Source organism: Delphinapterus leucas, chromosome 6 (assembly GCF_059928025.1).
Source record: "Delphinapterus leucas isolate spDelLeu-1000000601 "Yukka" chromosome 6, BTC_Dleu_Yukka2, whole genome shotgun sequence".
Taxonomy (NCBI): Eukaryota; Metazoa; Chordata; class Mammalia; order Artiodactyla; family Monodontidae; genus Delphinapterus; species Delphinapterus leucas.
Genome location: NC_143134.1, coordinates 60,891,536 through 60,908,862, shown reverse-complemented (window position 1 = coordinate 60,908,862; position 17,327 = coordinate 60,891,536). Strand labels below are relative to the sequence as shown.

General features: G+C 41.3%; 1 protein-coding gene across 1 annotated transcript in view; it reads right to left on the bottom strand.

Annotated features, from left to right (window-relative positions):
* The window catches only part of FREM1 (FRAS1 related extracellular matrix 1), a 178,230-nt gene extending 161,671 nt beyond the window's left edge, over positions 1-16,559 (bottom strand). Inside the window, exon 1 of the mRNA XM_089913219.1 lies at positions 211-16,559. Within this exon, the coding sequence (XP_089769345.1) occupies positions 211-450 (240 nt within the window). The 5' untranslated portion in view covers positions 451-16,559. The remainder of the gene's footprint in view (positions 1-210) is intronic.
* Between the last annotated feature and the right edge of the window lie 768 nt (positions 16,560-17,327).

Sequence of the window (17,327 nt, the reverse complement as noted above, 5' to 3'; positions counted from 1 at the left end):
GTTTCAAATTTGAACACCTTACAACACTCACCTCTGGTAGCTTGAAGGAAGAGCTTGATCTCTCTCTCTCTCTCTCTCTCCCCCTCTCCCTCCCTCCCTCCCTCCCTCCCTCCATCCCTCCCTCTCTCTCTCTCTCTCCCCACCCCCCAACATTATCACACACTCTCATTCATACACACTACTAGATAGCAAATCTCAGATATGACCTACCTGTGGAGTGAGTTTCCCAACCCTCTGGGTTATTGGTTCATTCATCACAACTTCCACTTTGCAGGCATCTTTCTCTTTGGGGATGGCGAACTTCAGGTCATCCTGAGACAGGAAGGCGGAGCTGCCCTTCATCACCCTGACCCCTCGGTTAACACGGATGAGGGTGGGGCTGGCCCAGCCTGGGAGCAGCCTGAGCAGCAGCAGCAGGGCACCGAGCCCACCCCAGCGTAGAGAGCTCATGCCGACAGGGGCCAACTCGTTTCCATCCACCAGTGAAATCCCTTCAACAAAGGAGGGCTTCTGTGCCTTCTCCGGGGGTGTCAGCTCATAGTCCAAGGGGCAGGGCAAGGGGTCCCGACAATGTGCCCCAAGATCTTAACACGTCCCTTTCATTTCAAACTCAGACAAGGAGGTCTTTCAGGCAGTCCCAGAGCTTTTAATAAAACTCGCTGATCACTCCTGACAACGCCCGGCAAGATTAATGTGCCTCCCAAGTGCTTTTTTAATCCTGCAAATGGGACGAGGAGTTGGAGGAAAGTGAGAGAGAAACAAAAAGGTTTATGTGGCTTATTCAGAAGACCCCCACCGACAAAGGAATCTTTCAACCAGCCTGTAATTTCAGCTAAATTAAAAACAAATAAACTAACTTGACCTCCAGGGGCATCTGAAAGGCAATGCAGCCATTTCATTCCCCGGCGGTAACTCCTGCTTCCGGACTCAACGGGTCCCAACCGGGACGTCAGTTGTGTGGTCCGACAGGAGGCAGCCCGCCTCACGGCCACGGGCAGCGTTTGCTCCTCTGCGTTCAGAGAAAGTTGTTGAACTCTTTGCTTTTGTCTTCTCACTTGATAAATGAGGATTGTAACCTCATTTGTGCAAAAGAGCTGATAGAATTACTTGCCCACTGTTTGAAAACATGATTAATTCTAAATCAGTGCAACCCACTCAAAAAAAAAAAAAAAGGCTTAATAATTTGTCACATGGGCACAATTTTGACTTTGCTGGGCAATGAAGACACCTAAGAAACGCTTGAGTGGAAACTGGAGAAAAGATATTTTTTCTAAGTGATCATTTGGGGTTTTGTTTAGGTGTAACAAGGGCTAGGAATCCAGTAACGTAGCTTCAACATACACAGCTAATGACACGGCAGACGCACGTGCATTTATACATAATCTGCAATGCTAATTACACAGAAAGTATAGAATTCGCACAAGTGGAGTCTTTTTTTCTATTTTAACCACTTAGAATTTCATGATTATTTCTCTGTGTCCCATAAGAACAGAAATGATTTTATCCAAAGCGCAAGGTATTGAAATATATCTTTAATTCCAAGACATGATTAGGTGAACCAATCATATCCACGATTGGTTATCCATGATAGACCATAATGGTGGTTTATTACGCCCATTGGAAGGTCTTGCCTTTTCATGATTTTAATGATTTCTGCACACGGATACTGAAATGTTTGTCAGAAGGTGTAGACAAAAATGCCACTATTGCCCACCTCTAATATATTAAGGGAAGGCTCATTCTCTTGTCCCTGTTTGAAACCTTTCACTTTTGAGACAGTGCATGACGTGTCACCTAACACCTGGGGGCGGGCGGGTGCACACTTCACAGAGCAGCCTGTTTTTTATGGTGTCGGTCCCCAAATAAAACAGTCCCATCCTCCCACTGACCATGTTGCCCACGCTCAGGCTGAATTAGGTTGGCTTGTTTGGGCAAGAATGCAAACCTGCTTGTTGAACTTTCACAACTTGTCTCCATTCACCTTTGGCATCTAAGATCATTCAAAAAAGCAGCGCTTTCACAAAGAAGAGAAGCAACAGGGTGGGTAGGCATCACCCAAAACTGAGAGATAAGAGAAAAAACTTGGCTTTCTGAGATTTCAATGAATTAAATTAACCCGTAAAGGCTGCAAGGACTCTATACTCTCAGGCATTCTTCTCATCTCCCTTCTTCTCCTTTGCTGCTTCTTCCTAGAATCCCTGACGTTTTTTCATGTTGGGGAGCCTAGGGTCCAGTCCTGGGACCTGTTTTTTGTCTACCCTCACTCCCTAGCGACCTTGTTCTTCCTTTTTTTTCATGGATTTATCTTTATGCTTCTCTCCCTCTTGTTACCCAGACTGAGGAGGCTGCCCTGCACATAAAAAAGAAAGCCACACCTCAGGCTAGCAGAGCTGTGAGCCAGAAGGAGCCTGGGTGTTTGGGACATTTGCAAAGTCAAGTCACCACACCAGTCCACTCTGCCAGAATTTTACATGGCAGAGAATGTAAACTTCTTTCCTGTTTAACCTACTGTTAAACAGGAAAGACGGCATTTTTTTCTACACCTTCTGACAAATATTTCAGTATCCATATGCAGAAATCATTAAAATCATGAAAATGCAAGACCTTCCAATGGGCATAATAAACCAGTATAACTTTACACTGTTAATAACCACCTTATTCTTCAAGTTTTTCTGTTAATTTTGTTTAGTCACAAATCAGGTAAATATTTTAACTTCTTACCTACAGCAGATGGGGAAATAGCTCATTCTCTAATTATAGCATAGTAAGTCCTTAATGAGCTGATAAGGTCAAAGACCAAGCTTCTAATGTTCATCTACCAGGAAGAGACAAGAGAGAAAGAAAAGGAAATCTATTTCTGTGGCTTCCCGTGCCACAGTGATATGGGAAGGGAACACCTGAATCTGAAGATCTGGATTCTAACCCTGGTTTTTCTGAACATCTGTTTTCTCTTTCAAAAATGGGGCCATCCGTCTTGCCTGTTCCAGTTCTCCTGTGAGGCCAAATGAAATAGTCCATGTGGAAATTTTAACTACAAAGCTCCATATAAATGTAATGTTATTATTACAAAATATGTCAAAGGAATACGAGAGTAAAGCTTGTCTCGAGAAAAACAGAATGGCAGGAACTGGTCCTGGATGAAGGGGGCAGAATTAGGTTCAGTAAAAGTCAAAGTGTGTTTTAACGACATTCAAAATTTCTCTTTTTCTTCCTCACAGTCTTAAAACAGGAGGTCGAAGTAAGAAACTGAATGCTAATATTTCAGAAACAACCTGAAGCAACCCTGCTGGGAGGTAAACAGTGCAAGAGTAACAATTTCTAAGTTCAAAATCAAACAAAACTCAGCCTTCAATCAACTGGGCTACCAAATTAGGTGCCATAAAGATCAAAAAGAGTATGCTTTATTTGTGTTTTATTTACATTCTAATTTTGCGCTTGCATTTTTCTGTTGGTGTTAGAAAATGCCAAGTATGTAGACATTCCACGGAAAATATTGCTCTGATTTTTCACATGAAGAAGGTGGCAGTGGAGGGGAAAGAGAAAAGGATTTGGATGAACAGAGAGGGAAAAGGCAAAACAAAAAACCAAAAACCACACAGAACAACAGCAATGGAAATCAGGATTCTAAGTCAAACAAGACTTCAGATGATGATGGATTTTTTATCTCCACCAAAGAAGATGACAGAATTGTCTTGTTTCTGGTACGAAATTACAGTGTCCAGAGGCAGCCAACATTTACTTGACAACACCCTGGTGGGAAACCTAACACATCTTGAGAACTCTGTTTGCTTAATCCCCACATAGGGCCAAGTCAGATCCTCAGAATCCAGCTGTCTGTAGCTTGCTCTCATCACTGATGTGGGCAGCCACAGCGTCAGCAGAATCAGTGGGAGCTTTGGAAGGGGAAGTGGAAAGGTGGCCAGATTCTACAAGGGAGCTTGTAAACCAACTGACTTTTAGCCACATGGGACTTAATTTGATGCTGCAATAGAAACAAATCCTGTCTGCTTGCTCGTGTGATTCAGCTGCTTCTCAGCATTTCACAATCCTCACGTCATCCTGCAAATCAGTTATGCTCTTACAGGCCATTTCCCACCCTTGCCTTTTTCCTTCATGTGGAAATCATGTATTCGAAGGATATCTCTACAAGCCAACAAAAATGTGAAAAGCTGTTTTGGAAAGTGGAAAACCATCCTGCTCTGAGTTCTTCCTTATAAAAATTCAAAAAGTTTTCTTTCTTAGTAAATTTCTTTCTTTCTTAGTAAATTCCTGAACAGAAGAAAATGATTCAGTAACATTTCATCTGGTAGAGCTGAGCTGGTTTTCATTTCATAATTACACGTTCAGTTTAACCACAGGAGGATGTATTCTTCATGCTGATATAAACATGGTACTCCTGTCATTTATCTTAGGTAATCTGTGCACAACAGGAAAAGCAGGATCCCAGCTGTCCTCCCAGGCTCTCTCTGCAATGGAACTTCTTGATGGTCAATGTTAACGATGTGCCCTGAAGAGAATCATATTTACTATTGTTCCTCTGTGTAATTTTACAATGGAAGCTACATGACACAAGAGAAGCACCTTCCCCATCCTGCACCCAGCACAGATATCAAGATATCAATAATCAGACTTCCCTGGTGGCGCAGTGGTTAAGAATCCACCCACCAATGCAGGAGACACAGGCTCAAGCCCTGGTCCAGGAAGACCCCACATGCCACGGAGCAACTAAGCGTGTGAACCACAACTACTGAAGCCCACGTGCCTACAGCCCGCGAGCCACAACTACTGAAGCCTGTGCACCTAGAGCCCGTGCTCCGCAACAAGAGAAGCCACCGCCATGAGAAGTCCACGCACCACAGCAAGAGTAGTCCCCGCTCGCCGCAACTAGAGAAAGCCCGCGCGGAGCAACAAAGACCCAACGCAGCCAAAAATTAATTAATTAATTAATTTAAAAAAACAAAAGATATCAATAATCTATCATAACATTTTGCTGGCTTGCTCTGCTATTTGCAGAACTCCTACTGGTCTGATACTCTTCTCAGCACTCCAGGTAGTTATTACCAATCAACCAAAGATGATGTAAACAATGGAACATTTTATCTTCCCTGTGCTTGAAGCTATTACCTCATGACTCACAGCTTCAGATCCTACAAGTACCCTATAGTCTTTAAGAAAGAAAATAAACTAATAGAGAAGTGGCATTTTGAGTAAAAAAAAAAAGTAGCCAACTCAGGATCAACCCATTCCCACCCACTCAAACACAGAGAGATTGTGATATCCTTGACTAGACTGGTAAGAAAGCCCGTGAAGATTTTCTGACTTGTATTCTACATTAAAATCTTTAAAACACCAGTCAGAAGAAACAGAGAAGCCATCGTGGAATTACTTATAATGAATTTTTTAAATCATCATGATTTTCACTCAAATTGATTTCCAAAATAATTCATATGAATCAAATGTAAAAGTTTCAGGCATAAACTCATGGCTGCATATAATTATCCATAGAATAACTGAAATGATTCTGAATCATATGTGACATAAATTGATTCACCCAAGAGCAATGAACTGGAAATGAGGAGAACTGTCCCCCAAGGGAACAACTAACTGTCTAAACTCAGAGAAAGTGGCTCTCTTCTTTGTGTAGTAGTTGAGGAAATTAAGACTTAGATTTTACCAAGGACTTCAGATCCACTGCCTCCTCTGACTTTCCTTCCCTGAGAGAGACAGAGAAGTCTAACTGCACCTTGTCATAAGCAACAAGGAGTCAGTCTAAGGCTGGCCCAAGGTCACAGCCGGAAGCAGCACAGCCTGGGAGAAGCAGGTCTCTGGCACCCTGGGGAAGGGCTCTGTCCTCCTCTATGCTGACAGTCTCACTGTAAAAGCAGCCCTGGGAACACACAAATACAAAACAGGTTCTTCTCTTTCAAGAAGCTCATCACCTCTTATGGAGCTTTAATTGTTCAATGCTCCCCACAGGGGTGGAGAATCCGTGGCGATCTTACCCAACACAGGATTTCCGGGGAGAATAGAATCGTGGAGAAGAAAAAAATAGCTTGTGACTTCTAAGATTGATTTTCCTTAACAATTTATAGTACAGTTGTCCCTCAGTATCCACAGGGGTTGGTTCCAGTAACCCCCCAACCCTCCACAGATACCAAACGCCACGATGATGCTCAAGTCCTTTATATAAAGTGGCGAAGTGTTTATGTGTATAACCTATGAACATCTTCCCACACACTTTAAATCATCTCTAGATTACTTATAATACCTAATACAATGTAAATGCTATGTAAATAGTTGTAAATACAAGGTAAATGCTGTGTAAATAGTTGCCAGGCAAATTCAAGTTTTGCTTTTTGGAACTTTCTGGAGTTTTTTTTCCAAATATTTTAAATCGTAGTTGGCTGAATCCACGGATGTAGAATGCACAGATATGGAAGGCTGACTGTATCTTCCTTTTCTCATTTTATGTCTACTAGTACTTTTTACTTACTGTATACAGGTACTGGGCTATATTCTTTATATATTTGTTTTCATTTATTTCTCACAACAAACCTATAAAGCAGTTTCTATTATTATTCTGATTTTATAGATAAACAGTGACTTAAGGAAGTGACATCATAATCATCATAAAAACGAACATTTATTAAGTGCTTACTATGGATTAGGTGTTGTTCAAAGGACTTTACATACATTATCTTGTTTAATTCCTATAACGGTTTTAGGAAGTAGACAGTGATTTTACAGGTTTGGAAAATGAGGTACAAAGAGGTTTAAGTTACCTGCCTAAAGTCATCAGCTTGACTCCAGAGTCTTATAACCCATATTTGCCGACCCCAGGACCTGTGCATTTAACTGCTATATTATACCACTTTGCATTACAACAAAATCATATACTCTTTACAATTCCTTCACTATCCCTGGAGTCTTTTTCCTACAGTATGCAAACACTTAACAACTTCCTTTATGGTCCCAGACAGCAACTGATGGCTGTTGGCAGGAGTTAAAGTATCACTGGAGGCGGTCTTCCCTAGTGGCTCAGTGGTTAAGAATCCACCTGCCAATGCAGGGGACATGGATTCGATCCCTGGTCTGGGAAGATCCCACATGCTGCAGAGCAACAAAGCCCGTGAGCCACAAATACTGAGCCTACTCTCTAGAGCCTACGAGCCACAACTACTGAAGCCCACGCACCTAGAGCCCATGCTCCGCAACAAGAGAAGCCACCACAATGAGAAGCCCGTGCACCGCACCGAGAATAGTCCCCACTCACCGCAACTACAGAAAGCCTGCACGCAGCAACAAAGACCCAATGCAGGCAAAATAAATAAATAAAATTATAAAAAAAAATATTTCAGTGGAGGCAATGTTCTCTCAAGGAAGTAGCTGTTACTTTAAGAACATATAATTAATGCAGATATCTTGCCTACCAGCATCTGAGTGCTCCAACTTCTTACACTACAAGCACAGTTTAAAGGCCTCGAGGCAAACAAGCCACTTCAAAATTCCAGTCTATTAAATTAATAAAACACATGTTGATTTTGTTTATAACATTCTGCTTCCTTCACTCTGAAACTTTTTCTAAAATGTAATCTAAATCACAGATGTGTGGTTTAGGAGAAAACTCAGAAATCAACTAGTCCATATCCTTCATTTTATCTATTTACCTGTTTTTTTCTGAAAATAACTTCCTTTTATGTGTATAAAAGAAATGCATGCTCATTAACTAAAGGATAAAAATATAAAAACATAAAGAAAAGGAAAAAATTACACTTTCCCAACACCCAAAGAAAATGCCCTTCGGTTTTCTTAAGTATGTATATGTATCTACAGTTTTTAAACTTAATTAGAACCGCACTACAAAAAGAGTAGTGTACCATTCTTTTCCAGTTACATTACATTCTATTCTAACCATTTTCCGTATTATTAAACGTCCCTTGTGATCTTACTTTTCATCTGTGCACTACATCCTCTACATGGATTTCTAGAGTCATTCCATTGTTGTGTTGAACTAGTTACTATGTCAATAGATTGTGATGAAAAAATCCTTCATTAAATCAGCTTATTTTTCTAGTTATTTCCCTCTGATAGTTTTTTGGAAGTGGAATCATAAGATCAAAGGGTATAAAACTTATTTTGAGGCTCTTGATGCATGCTACTTGGAAAGATGGTACTAATTTACACCCTAATTTTAACTCTGTGGAGAGAAAGTGTCCCTCAGGCTGTACCATCTAGGGCAAGATTGCAAAGATGAATCTTTGACCACCACACAAACTCATTAGAAGGTCTCCTTTCCTAGATTTTTCAACACTTCAATGTCTATCTGGCTGATAAAGGCCACATTTTGCAAACTATTTTTTTTAAATGCACATGTTGGAGACGTTAAAAAGTTTTCTGCATAAGCCTTCTATATCCAAATATATGTGAAGCACAGAATGCCAAAATCTTCTTTTAAAGATTTACAATGTAATATTAGCTTACTAAAGGCTCTAAGAATTCCTGCAGAAAGAAAACCTTTAAGCCCAAAGTTTGCAAACTTACAGAAAACCATTTTTTTTAAATTAAAAAACCCAGAAAGTGCAAAGGTAGTCCTGCTTGAGGAAGTTTCTCTGTCACCTCATCCTGAAGACAAACTCTAAATCCAGAGTGCACTATAAACTGATTTTTTTTTTTAACATCTATAAAGCAGAAACGAAACTGATTTTTAAATGTGGGTTTGTGTGGCTACAGGTTTCATTCTATTTTCTTTTGCTGCAGTAATGTCTAGAGAATTTGGAAGATCAGCTAATTAACGCCAGGAGGAGGCCTTGATGTGCTGGTATGGTGTTATAGGCTGAATTTTGTTCCCCCCAAATTCATATATTGAATTCCTAACCCCCAGTACCTCAGAATGTTACTATATTTAGAGATAGAGTCTGTAAGGAGGAAAATGAAAATGAAAATGAGGTCATTAGGGTGGGCACATCTAAGCACATTGTTATTGTGACTATTAACTATTAATTCTCATCAAACACTTTCTTTTCCCCTTTCCCATTATATACCTCGTCTTGACCAACTATCCTATCTCCTTAAAACGCTGTCTCTACCCACTCCTTCACCAGCCTTGTATTTCCTAAAAGGACCCTTGATTTTGATTGCCCCCAGTCCACTGAAACAGCTGTCTCAAAGGCTGCCAGTGACCTCCTAATTGTTACAGCAAATTGAACTTTTCTCCAACAATCCTCTCTGATCTCTATAGCGCCCAACAATGCGCTACACCCACACTTTCTGCACAATTTCTTCTCCCCTAGTTTATGGACTCAGTATACTCCCTGCTTCTCCTTCTACCTCACCAATGCTTCTTTCTCTTTCATCTTCTCTTCCTTTTCTTTCCACCCTCTGTTTTCTCCTCTCTTGGTTACACTGTATCATTGAAAATATGACATTTTTTAATAATCTGACCTCAACTGGCTTCTCACTACATATCCACTCCCATGGTCTTTGGCCATCACCTCTAGGCTCATGTAGCCCCAAACCACAGCCCTCCCTCTCCCGTAACCTCAGTTACACATTCACAGTGACCTGCTTGACACTTCCCACCTGTAAGCCCCTGCTCATGTCTGCCCCCTGCATGTCTTTGCTTCCATCCTTATTAAAATCTTTCTCACATATCAATGCCTTGTGAAATGCCTCCTCCAAGATGCCCCAAGACCTGATCATTCCATTTGGTTTCTGCGATTGCAGAAAAGTCACATTTTACTGAAACCCATCATGGGGCATTTATCATATCCTACATGATGGTGTGACTAAGTGTTTTGAAAGCAGGAGGACAGAACTGTCTGTTGCATGTGATACACATTCAACACATGTATCAATAAATGAAATCAGCAATGATAGTTGAACTGTGCTTTTAGCATTCTTGTCAAAACAAGACTATCAACACACATTAACATCTTTGAGCTCTTCTCATTTATACCTGGACATTTCTGTGAGTAACATCTTGAGTGGTGCCCATAGCTCCATTTTTGGCTCCTTCTGGTTAAACAATTTTCCAAATTCCTAAACAAAGATATAGAAACAAGCTTATCTGATTCACAGACAGCAAAAATCCAGGAAGGTTAACTGTTACCACTGAGGGCATAATCAAGATCGACGTCCTGGATAATGGAGGTTGGAATGATGGGCTGAAGCCAGCAAGTTCACTTTCAACAAGCACAAACATATAAATTTACATCCCAAAAAATCAATTGCAAATATATGGGAAAGAGAAGATTTACTTGGGCAGTAATTTATGAAAAAAAAGAAAATTGTCTTCAAACACCTGCAGGAGGAGTGACTTTATTCTGTGGTTCCCGTGTGCAGAAACAGGAAGGATGGGTGAATCTCAGCTTCCCCTCAGAAAGAACTTTCCTTCAGAGCTGTCCAGTAATGGTGAGGGCTGAGGTACAGACACAGGAAGGGGTCTTTGTCTCAGGGAGGGAGTGTGGATTAGGCGCTTTCTGGGGTCCCTTTTAACTGTGAGACTGGATTTCCCTGTATGGTTGTCCCCTGCCACCTCTCCAGCCTTTTCTCACACGACTCTCCTCCTTGCCACGGACAAGCTAGTCACTCAGGTCTTCGTTCCTTCCTTAAACTCGCGGCACTGCCCATTCTAGGCCTTTACATGTTTCATCCATGTTGTCCCATCTGCCATGAATGCCCTTTTCCCCTCTCCCACCTACCACTCCATTTGGCTAAATTCTACCCATCCTTCAGGTCTCAACCTCCCAGACCAGTTTTAACTGCTTGCATAGAATCCTGCAATACCCCTTACCACATGTTGCACACCTACAGGCATTTAAATGTTTATTTGCAGTCATTTATACATGTCTGCCTTTGACCTTAGTCTGTAAGCTTCTTGACGATAACAACCATAATTGTTCTGCTCACTCAAACATCTCCAGTCCTGGTCACAGGGCTTGGCACAGAGAAGATCAATACGTATCAGTTGAGAGACTGACTTACCCCAATGCAAACTTTGGACTTAAAAGAAAAACTGGTAGAAGAGTGAGAGACAGAGAGAGACAGAGACAGAGAGGGAGAGCAAGAGCTCACGCCACATGCTTGAATGGCTGTGTCTTTCCACTTGGTGATAGCTCGTAGGCTGACCATGGGGCAATTGCAGAGTTTCAAAATCTCAAACAAATACTTTCCCCTGAGGTTAGGCCGCTTGCTACAGTGGAGAAAAATCCCAAGAGAAACAAAATGATTCTTCTCAGATATTTACTGTGCAATGGCTATACAAGTCTCCAGTTCTGAAGGGTCAGGAAGAAAAGGACAGAATGATATTCACATTGCCTTTGTTTTCTCCTTAACAAATCCCTTTGGTAGTGTGTGAGCTCATGGATTTGTTTCATGCTTCCACTTAATCTGGAAGAAGGAATCAAGGGAGTACAAGGCTGCTGCCCAGAGTTATAGGCAGAGGAAGTGGTGGATGGAGATCTATCCTGCCCAGTCCATGAGGTCTGGAAGAAAGTTCTATTTCCCATTTCCCTTTTCTTTTCACCTATAAATTGCCTGGCTCGCCACACGTTTGATTCTTTCCAGGCTTCACACCTGTTAGTCCTCTCCTAAAAAAGAAATATTTATTGAGAACTTATCATATGTCATGCACCATGCTGGGTGCTTTCCAAATGTCTTTTAGCCCTTCCAAACACCTGGTGAGGTAAGTATAAATGTATTTGTTTTACTCCCAAGGAAACTGGTAAGTAATTTGGCCAACGTCACAGAACCAAAGAACATCACAGCCTAGGGTTGGAACCCAGTTGAAATTTATTCAAAGGCCATTCTTTTTTTCTACTACACCACACTCTGATTCAAAATTTGATAGGGCTCTCCTATCAACACTACCTTTTGATTTCAAAAAAATCACTAATGCCTATTTGACAAACTATTTCATCCTATCACGTTATAACAAAAGAGAAGATTTATATAAAACAACTAAAGCACTGCTCTTCTGTTGTTGCTGTGTTGTTTTTATGAGAAGAATCACTTTCACAGAAAAAAAAAAAGGAAATCTAGGCAATGAACAGGATTTGATAGGAAACAACAACTTTTAAACATTTGGATGAATCCTCATCTGGGAATTCTGATCCTTTCTGAAATTATCCTAACTACTTAATGATTTTGGCTTATATCAATAATTTATAAGAATTATATCAATAATTATCAATAATTTATTAAGAATTTTTGTGCTAACAAGAAATGTAGACTTTGGAATGAAAATACCATGGCATTGAGTGTGACCTCATGAGGCAAAGCCCTGGTTTATTTATTGTAAGAGAAGGATTCAGGGAGCATCTATAAGGACTGAGCAGCTGGTAACACTTGATAGTATGCAGAGATGGGATCCCAGGGAAGTGGACTGCGCTAGTGGAAGGACTTGGAGCTTAGTGAGTCCTGGAGTGTTACCTGCCCGCGTCGCTAAGGAAGCCAGATAGGAAGGTTTCAAGGATAAAATTGAGAGTGAAGAGTGACAAACAATCTTAGCAGCTTTTGATGATGCACCAAAGGAGTAAATTGACGCCGTATCAGCAAACCCAGAAATAGGGAGGGATAAAAGGGAAACCAAAGTCTATTCTGCCATCTCCATTAAGCTTACCAATGAGAAGCCAAGAACGTTTTGTCAAAGATATCCTAACTTTGCAAGATCCCTGTACTCTGTCCTCCAGTGAGCACTTTCCCATCCAAACACAGTATCTTCAGACAGCTGGAGGCTATGTTTGTCAGAAAAATACATAGATCACAGCTATATTTTGATATTCTTATCTTGATGGCCAAGTTTTAGAACCCTTTGAAATGTTGCCCCAGTCACTGCAGTAAGAGAAACTCGAGTACAGACAAAAGGCGAGATTTCATTAGGGAGTTGTTGTTTTTTTTTTTCCTCCAGCCCCTCAAAGGTCTCTGTTTGAGCCTCTCACCTAGTCGTACAAAAGCTATTAAATCACTTGAATGAAAGGGTCAGGGAGCAAGCTGTGCAAGTATGGAAGCCAGCAAGCCCTGTTCAGACCACCCAGCTCTCCAAAGGGGGAGCAACACCAGATTCAGACAAGATAAGAGGCTGCCATCCCATGTAACCTGGCCCAGGGAAAAAGCCTTTCTAGAGAGTTACAGGATCCCATTGTGTGGAATGACTGTGTGCTCTGAAAGGTGGCATTTGTCTAACTCACTAGATCAGTGGTCTTGGTTCCTTGTGAGAGAAAAAAAACCTTAAAGGTATTTTTTTAAATTTTTAAGAAAAGCTGTAAGCCAAATCTTTGGGCCTGCTGTCAAAGCAAACAGTGAAACTGAGCTATATCCATCAATGTCAGAATGTCAGAGCTAGAAAGATATCAAAACTCACTGAATTCAACCCTTTTGTTATATTAACAGAGGAAGAGAAGGTTAGCAAGAATAGGTGATTCCAAAAGACTACGTATTACATGACTTCATTTATATGAAAAGTCAAGGATAGGTAAATCTATAGAGACAGAAAATAGATTTATTAGGGGTTGCCTAGGGGAGGGGGTGGGGAGGAATGGGGAGTGACTGTTAATATAGGGTTTCTTCCTGGAGTGACAAAAGTGTTCAAAACAAATTGTGGTGATGGTCGTGCAACTTTGTGAATATACAAAAACCACTGAATTGTACATTTTATAATGAATTTCATGGTGCATTTCATGGCATAGAAATTATATCTCAATAAAGATGTTGTAAAATGTGAAAAAATAAATAAAAAGAATAGGTGATTCATCCAAGATTGGTTAGCAACACCTAAGATGTGAAACACCAAGAAGACAGCGTCTATCCATATTATACACACTGATCTTTCTAAGTCCTTGGCACTAACACAGAGCCTGCCATGTAGCAGGCACCTACAAATATTTGGAATGAGGAGAGGGAAAAAAAGGAAGGGGCACTGGTGACCACATCCTATTTTCTTTTTACTATAAATATACAAGCCATTCAATGTCATTGGGGATGAGGATGGAAGCTGAGTTCTTACTGTCATATGCTGTCAAACGAGGACCTCAACATGATGGAGGTATCATTTCCTATTTCTCCCGATCCTTGTGGGTTGGTCCCATCAAAACAAATTTCTAGGAATTAAACTGCTCCTGAACGGTCCCCAGAAATAATCCAGCTCAGTTCAGCCCAACTCAGCCCCAGGAGCACAGTATCCCCTGCAAGTTGATAAAGAATTAAGAATACCCTTGGGTTTAAAGTTTCCAAGACAAACATAGCTTATCCATGCAGAGCAGGTCAGACCACATAGCCACATGGAATTGGGGTACCTTTCCCTGACTCCCTTTCTCACTCATGGGAATGGAGAGGCAGGATGGAAAGGGGGAGCAAAGGAAAAAAAAAAAAAGAGTTTGGTGGGAGAGCTGGTTAAAAGTTCTGGTTTGCCGGCCAAGCATGCCAAACCATGCTTCATGTAACTTATGTTCAACATCAGCTCAAACTCAAGTTTATTATTTAGGTATGAGGTTTAACATTAACCAAGGACGTGACAAGAATTTAATTGCCAAGGACGGACGATGCAGAGCACTGCTCATCCAAGTGTGATCACGCCTGCAGCAGAATCACCTGGGTAAATTCTCAGCTCTACCCAAAATGTAAACTCATCTCGGGGTGTGGCCTAAGCACCTGCCTTACACCAAGCACCCAAGTGGTTCTTAGGTACACTGGGTTATGAGGACCTCGGATGGAGAGAAAGAGGAAGAGTAGTTAACATTTTCTTAGTGTTATGCTGAAGGCACTTGTATCACACGAAGGCGGGGGACTAAGAAGCAAATCTTCAAGCTTTAACCGGAGCAGCGGATGGTGGTATCAGTTTTGTGGAGCAGAAACCTGAAAAGCATTTGGATCTCTAGCTCTGGTCTGTGAAACAGTCCTGAAAAGGTTAATCTCTCCAGCAAGATTCCCAGGCCATAAACTCCAACCAGCCCTCGGAAATGCTCTTTTGAAGCTTTCTAATTCACACCACACAAGAAGACTGCACACCATCGTTTAAAAAAAAAAAGAAACAAAAATTAAATGCCTTGAAAATTATTTGGGGGATCCAGATGACAACTAAAGGAAACTATTTACTACAGCACCAAAGTCTCTGGACCAAATCCGAGGAATGAGAAGAAAGAGCTTAAAAATCGGTCAGAAACTTCAGAACAATGCGATTCGTTACCTCTCCAACACCGGCTCTCATCCCCATAAAAACAGAAACCATGCTTTAAGAAATACATATCCAAAGATAACTAAACTAAAGCAAAGGTATCCAAAAATCACCTCCTCCAAATTTCTATATCTTTATACCATGAGAATATTATCTATTTTGTTAATTTTGGCATCTTTTCTTTTTGCCATTTCATTTCGCTGAAAAGAAATATTCTGATTTGAGGGGGACAATTACAGAATGTAAAAATGTTTATGAGTGCTACTGGGGATGGATTCAGAAGAGAGTTATAAAGTTGTGTTACATAATAAAGAGCCTCCCACTTGGGGCATATGGCTTTTTAACACCGCAATTTGCCACCTTGGGAGTTTACATGAGAATTAAACTTTTGCAAGCAGACTCGAGTGAAGCTACCACACAGATAACCTCTGGGGCATTCTAGCTGAACATTCACAGTCAAGATGAGAGGAAATACATAAAGCAGATACTTACAGGTAGTGGTTTTCCTTGCCAAGCCAAAGAGCTAGAAACCATTGGCGCAGGCAGGCAGGATAAGAGTCACTGACCCGGTAATCTCTGGTTTAAAGGGCTTTGAGAGGAAGGGGGAGGAAAAACAGCCCAGGGAGGGAAAGAGAGCTGAAATTCCAGTCTTTCAGGTCAGCTGAGTTTTAGCTTTCTTTGTACTAAAAATCCATTAACCCACCCAACAAGAAAATAGAAAACTGAAGGTCACATACACACTCCACTGTCTTTGCTGGTCTTCTCCGGGGCTGCAGCTTCTGCGGCTTTGAAAACTTCCCGATTGCCAAGCTCAGGGCTCCCTGGGAGAAGGGCATGATCAAGGATGCCTGCAACTGCTTGCAGGGAGCCCGACCTCCCTGGCAGAGAGCCAAGCTCTCCAGTCCCTTCTGCTGGCTGGGTCCGCAGGGACAAAACTGAGCTTTCGTTAATAAGGTTGGTTGCGTCTCTTCCTAGTCTCTCCCCAGCTTCCTTTCTCACTATTAGTTCTGTACTAACTGCTCCGCCACTGGCTGAGCTGAAGCTGCCTCTCCCGCCCTCAGTGCACAGGCACACGCGCTCACAGACACACACATTGGCACACACCCACGCCCCATACACACAATCACCCAAACACACCACACACGGGCATCCACACACGTGCACGCACACACCCACATACAAACGAGTTCACAGGCACACGTGTGCACACCCTCACACCCATGTGCATGCAAACACACATACACGTAGGTGCACACACACATTGCTTATACCCACCCACACTCATACTCACACAAGTTTTTTTCCAGAAACTTCAAACTCTTCCTGAACCTTTCTTGGAACAAATTCCCATCCTGAAAGATTTTTATTCAAATTCAGACAAGATGTCCAGCATTCAGAAGGGAGGAGAGAGGAGACCTGGCCCCTCTGAAATTTGGTCACAGCCTTTAAAGGAAAAGAGGAGATTCTAGGGGGCTGTTTTTAAGTACCACCTTAGTTCTTCAGTTTATAAGGCTTTTAATGTGTCTGGTTCTTTTTTAAAAATCCAGAAAAACCTCTATTAATCTCATTTCATTTGCATATAGTTTATGACCCCACTGATTCAGCTCTATCACAGGTCAAGACATGTCCTCTCAGCACAGATTCATTCAGTGAAACTGGGCAGGATTCCGTGGGTGGGTGAAAGTCTTGTTCCTTAACAACTGCATAATAAAATGCTTTCCTGTATTTCATCTCCACCAGAAAAAATAATAATAATGGCATAGTATCTGGGCTAACTTTTAAACTGACCATAAATAGAGAAGTAGGAGTATTATCTTGCTTTGGGGAAAATGTTTATATCAAGACACGTCTGGCTATTCTAAACCTTAACCAGAAGTACAAGGCACTGTAAATCCAATTCAGCCTAGATTGTGGTTTCCCTTAACAAGGTCACCACATACTACCCTCTCTCTTGGAAAAAATGAGAGGAAGAGAAAAGAAAATGGAAAAGAAAGGGAAGCAGATTATGTGAAGAAGGAATAAAGCAAAGAAAAAAATGAAAAAGAATTCAAAAGGAGAGAGAAAACAATTATTTCATTTTAAAACATGCTTTATAGATACTTTAGCAAGGAAAGGTACATATACCCTTACTCAAAGTCACAAGAAATTTAAAATCTTC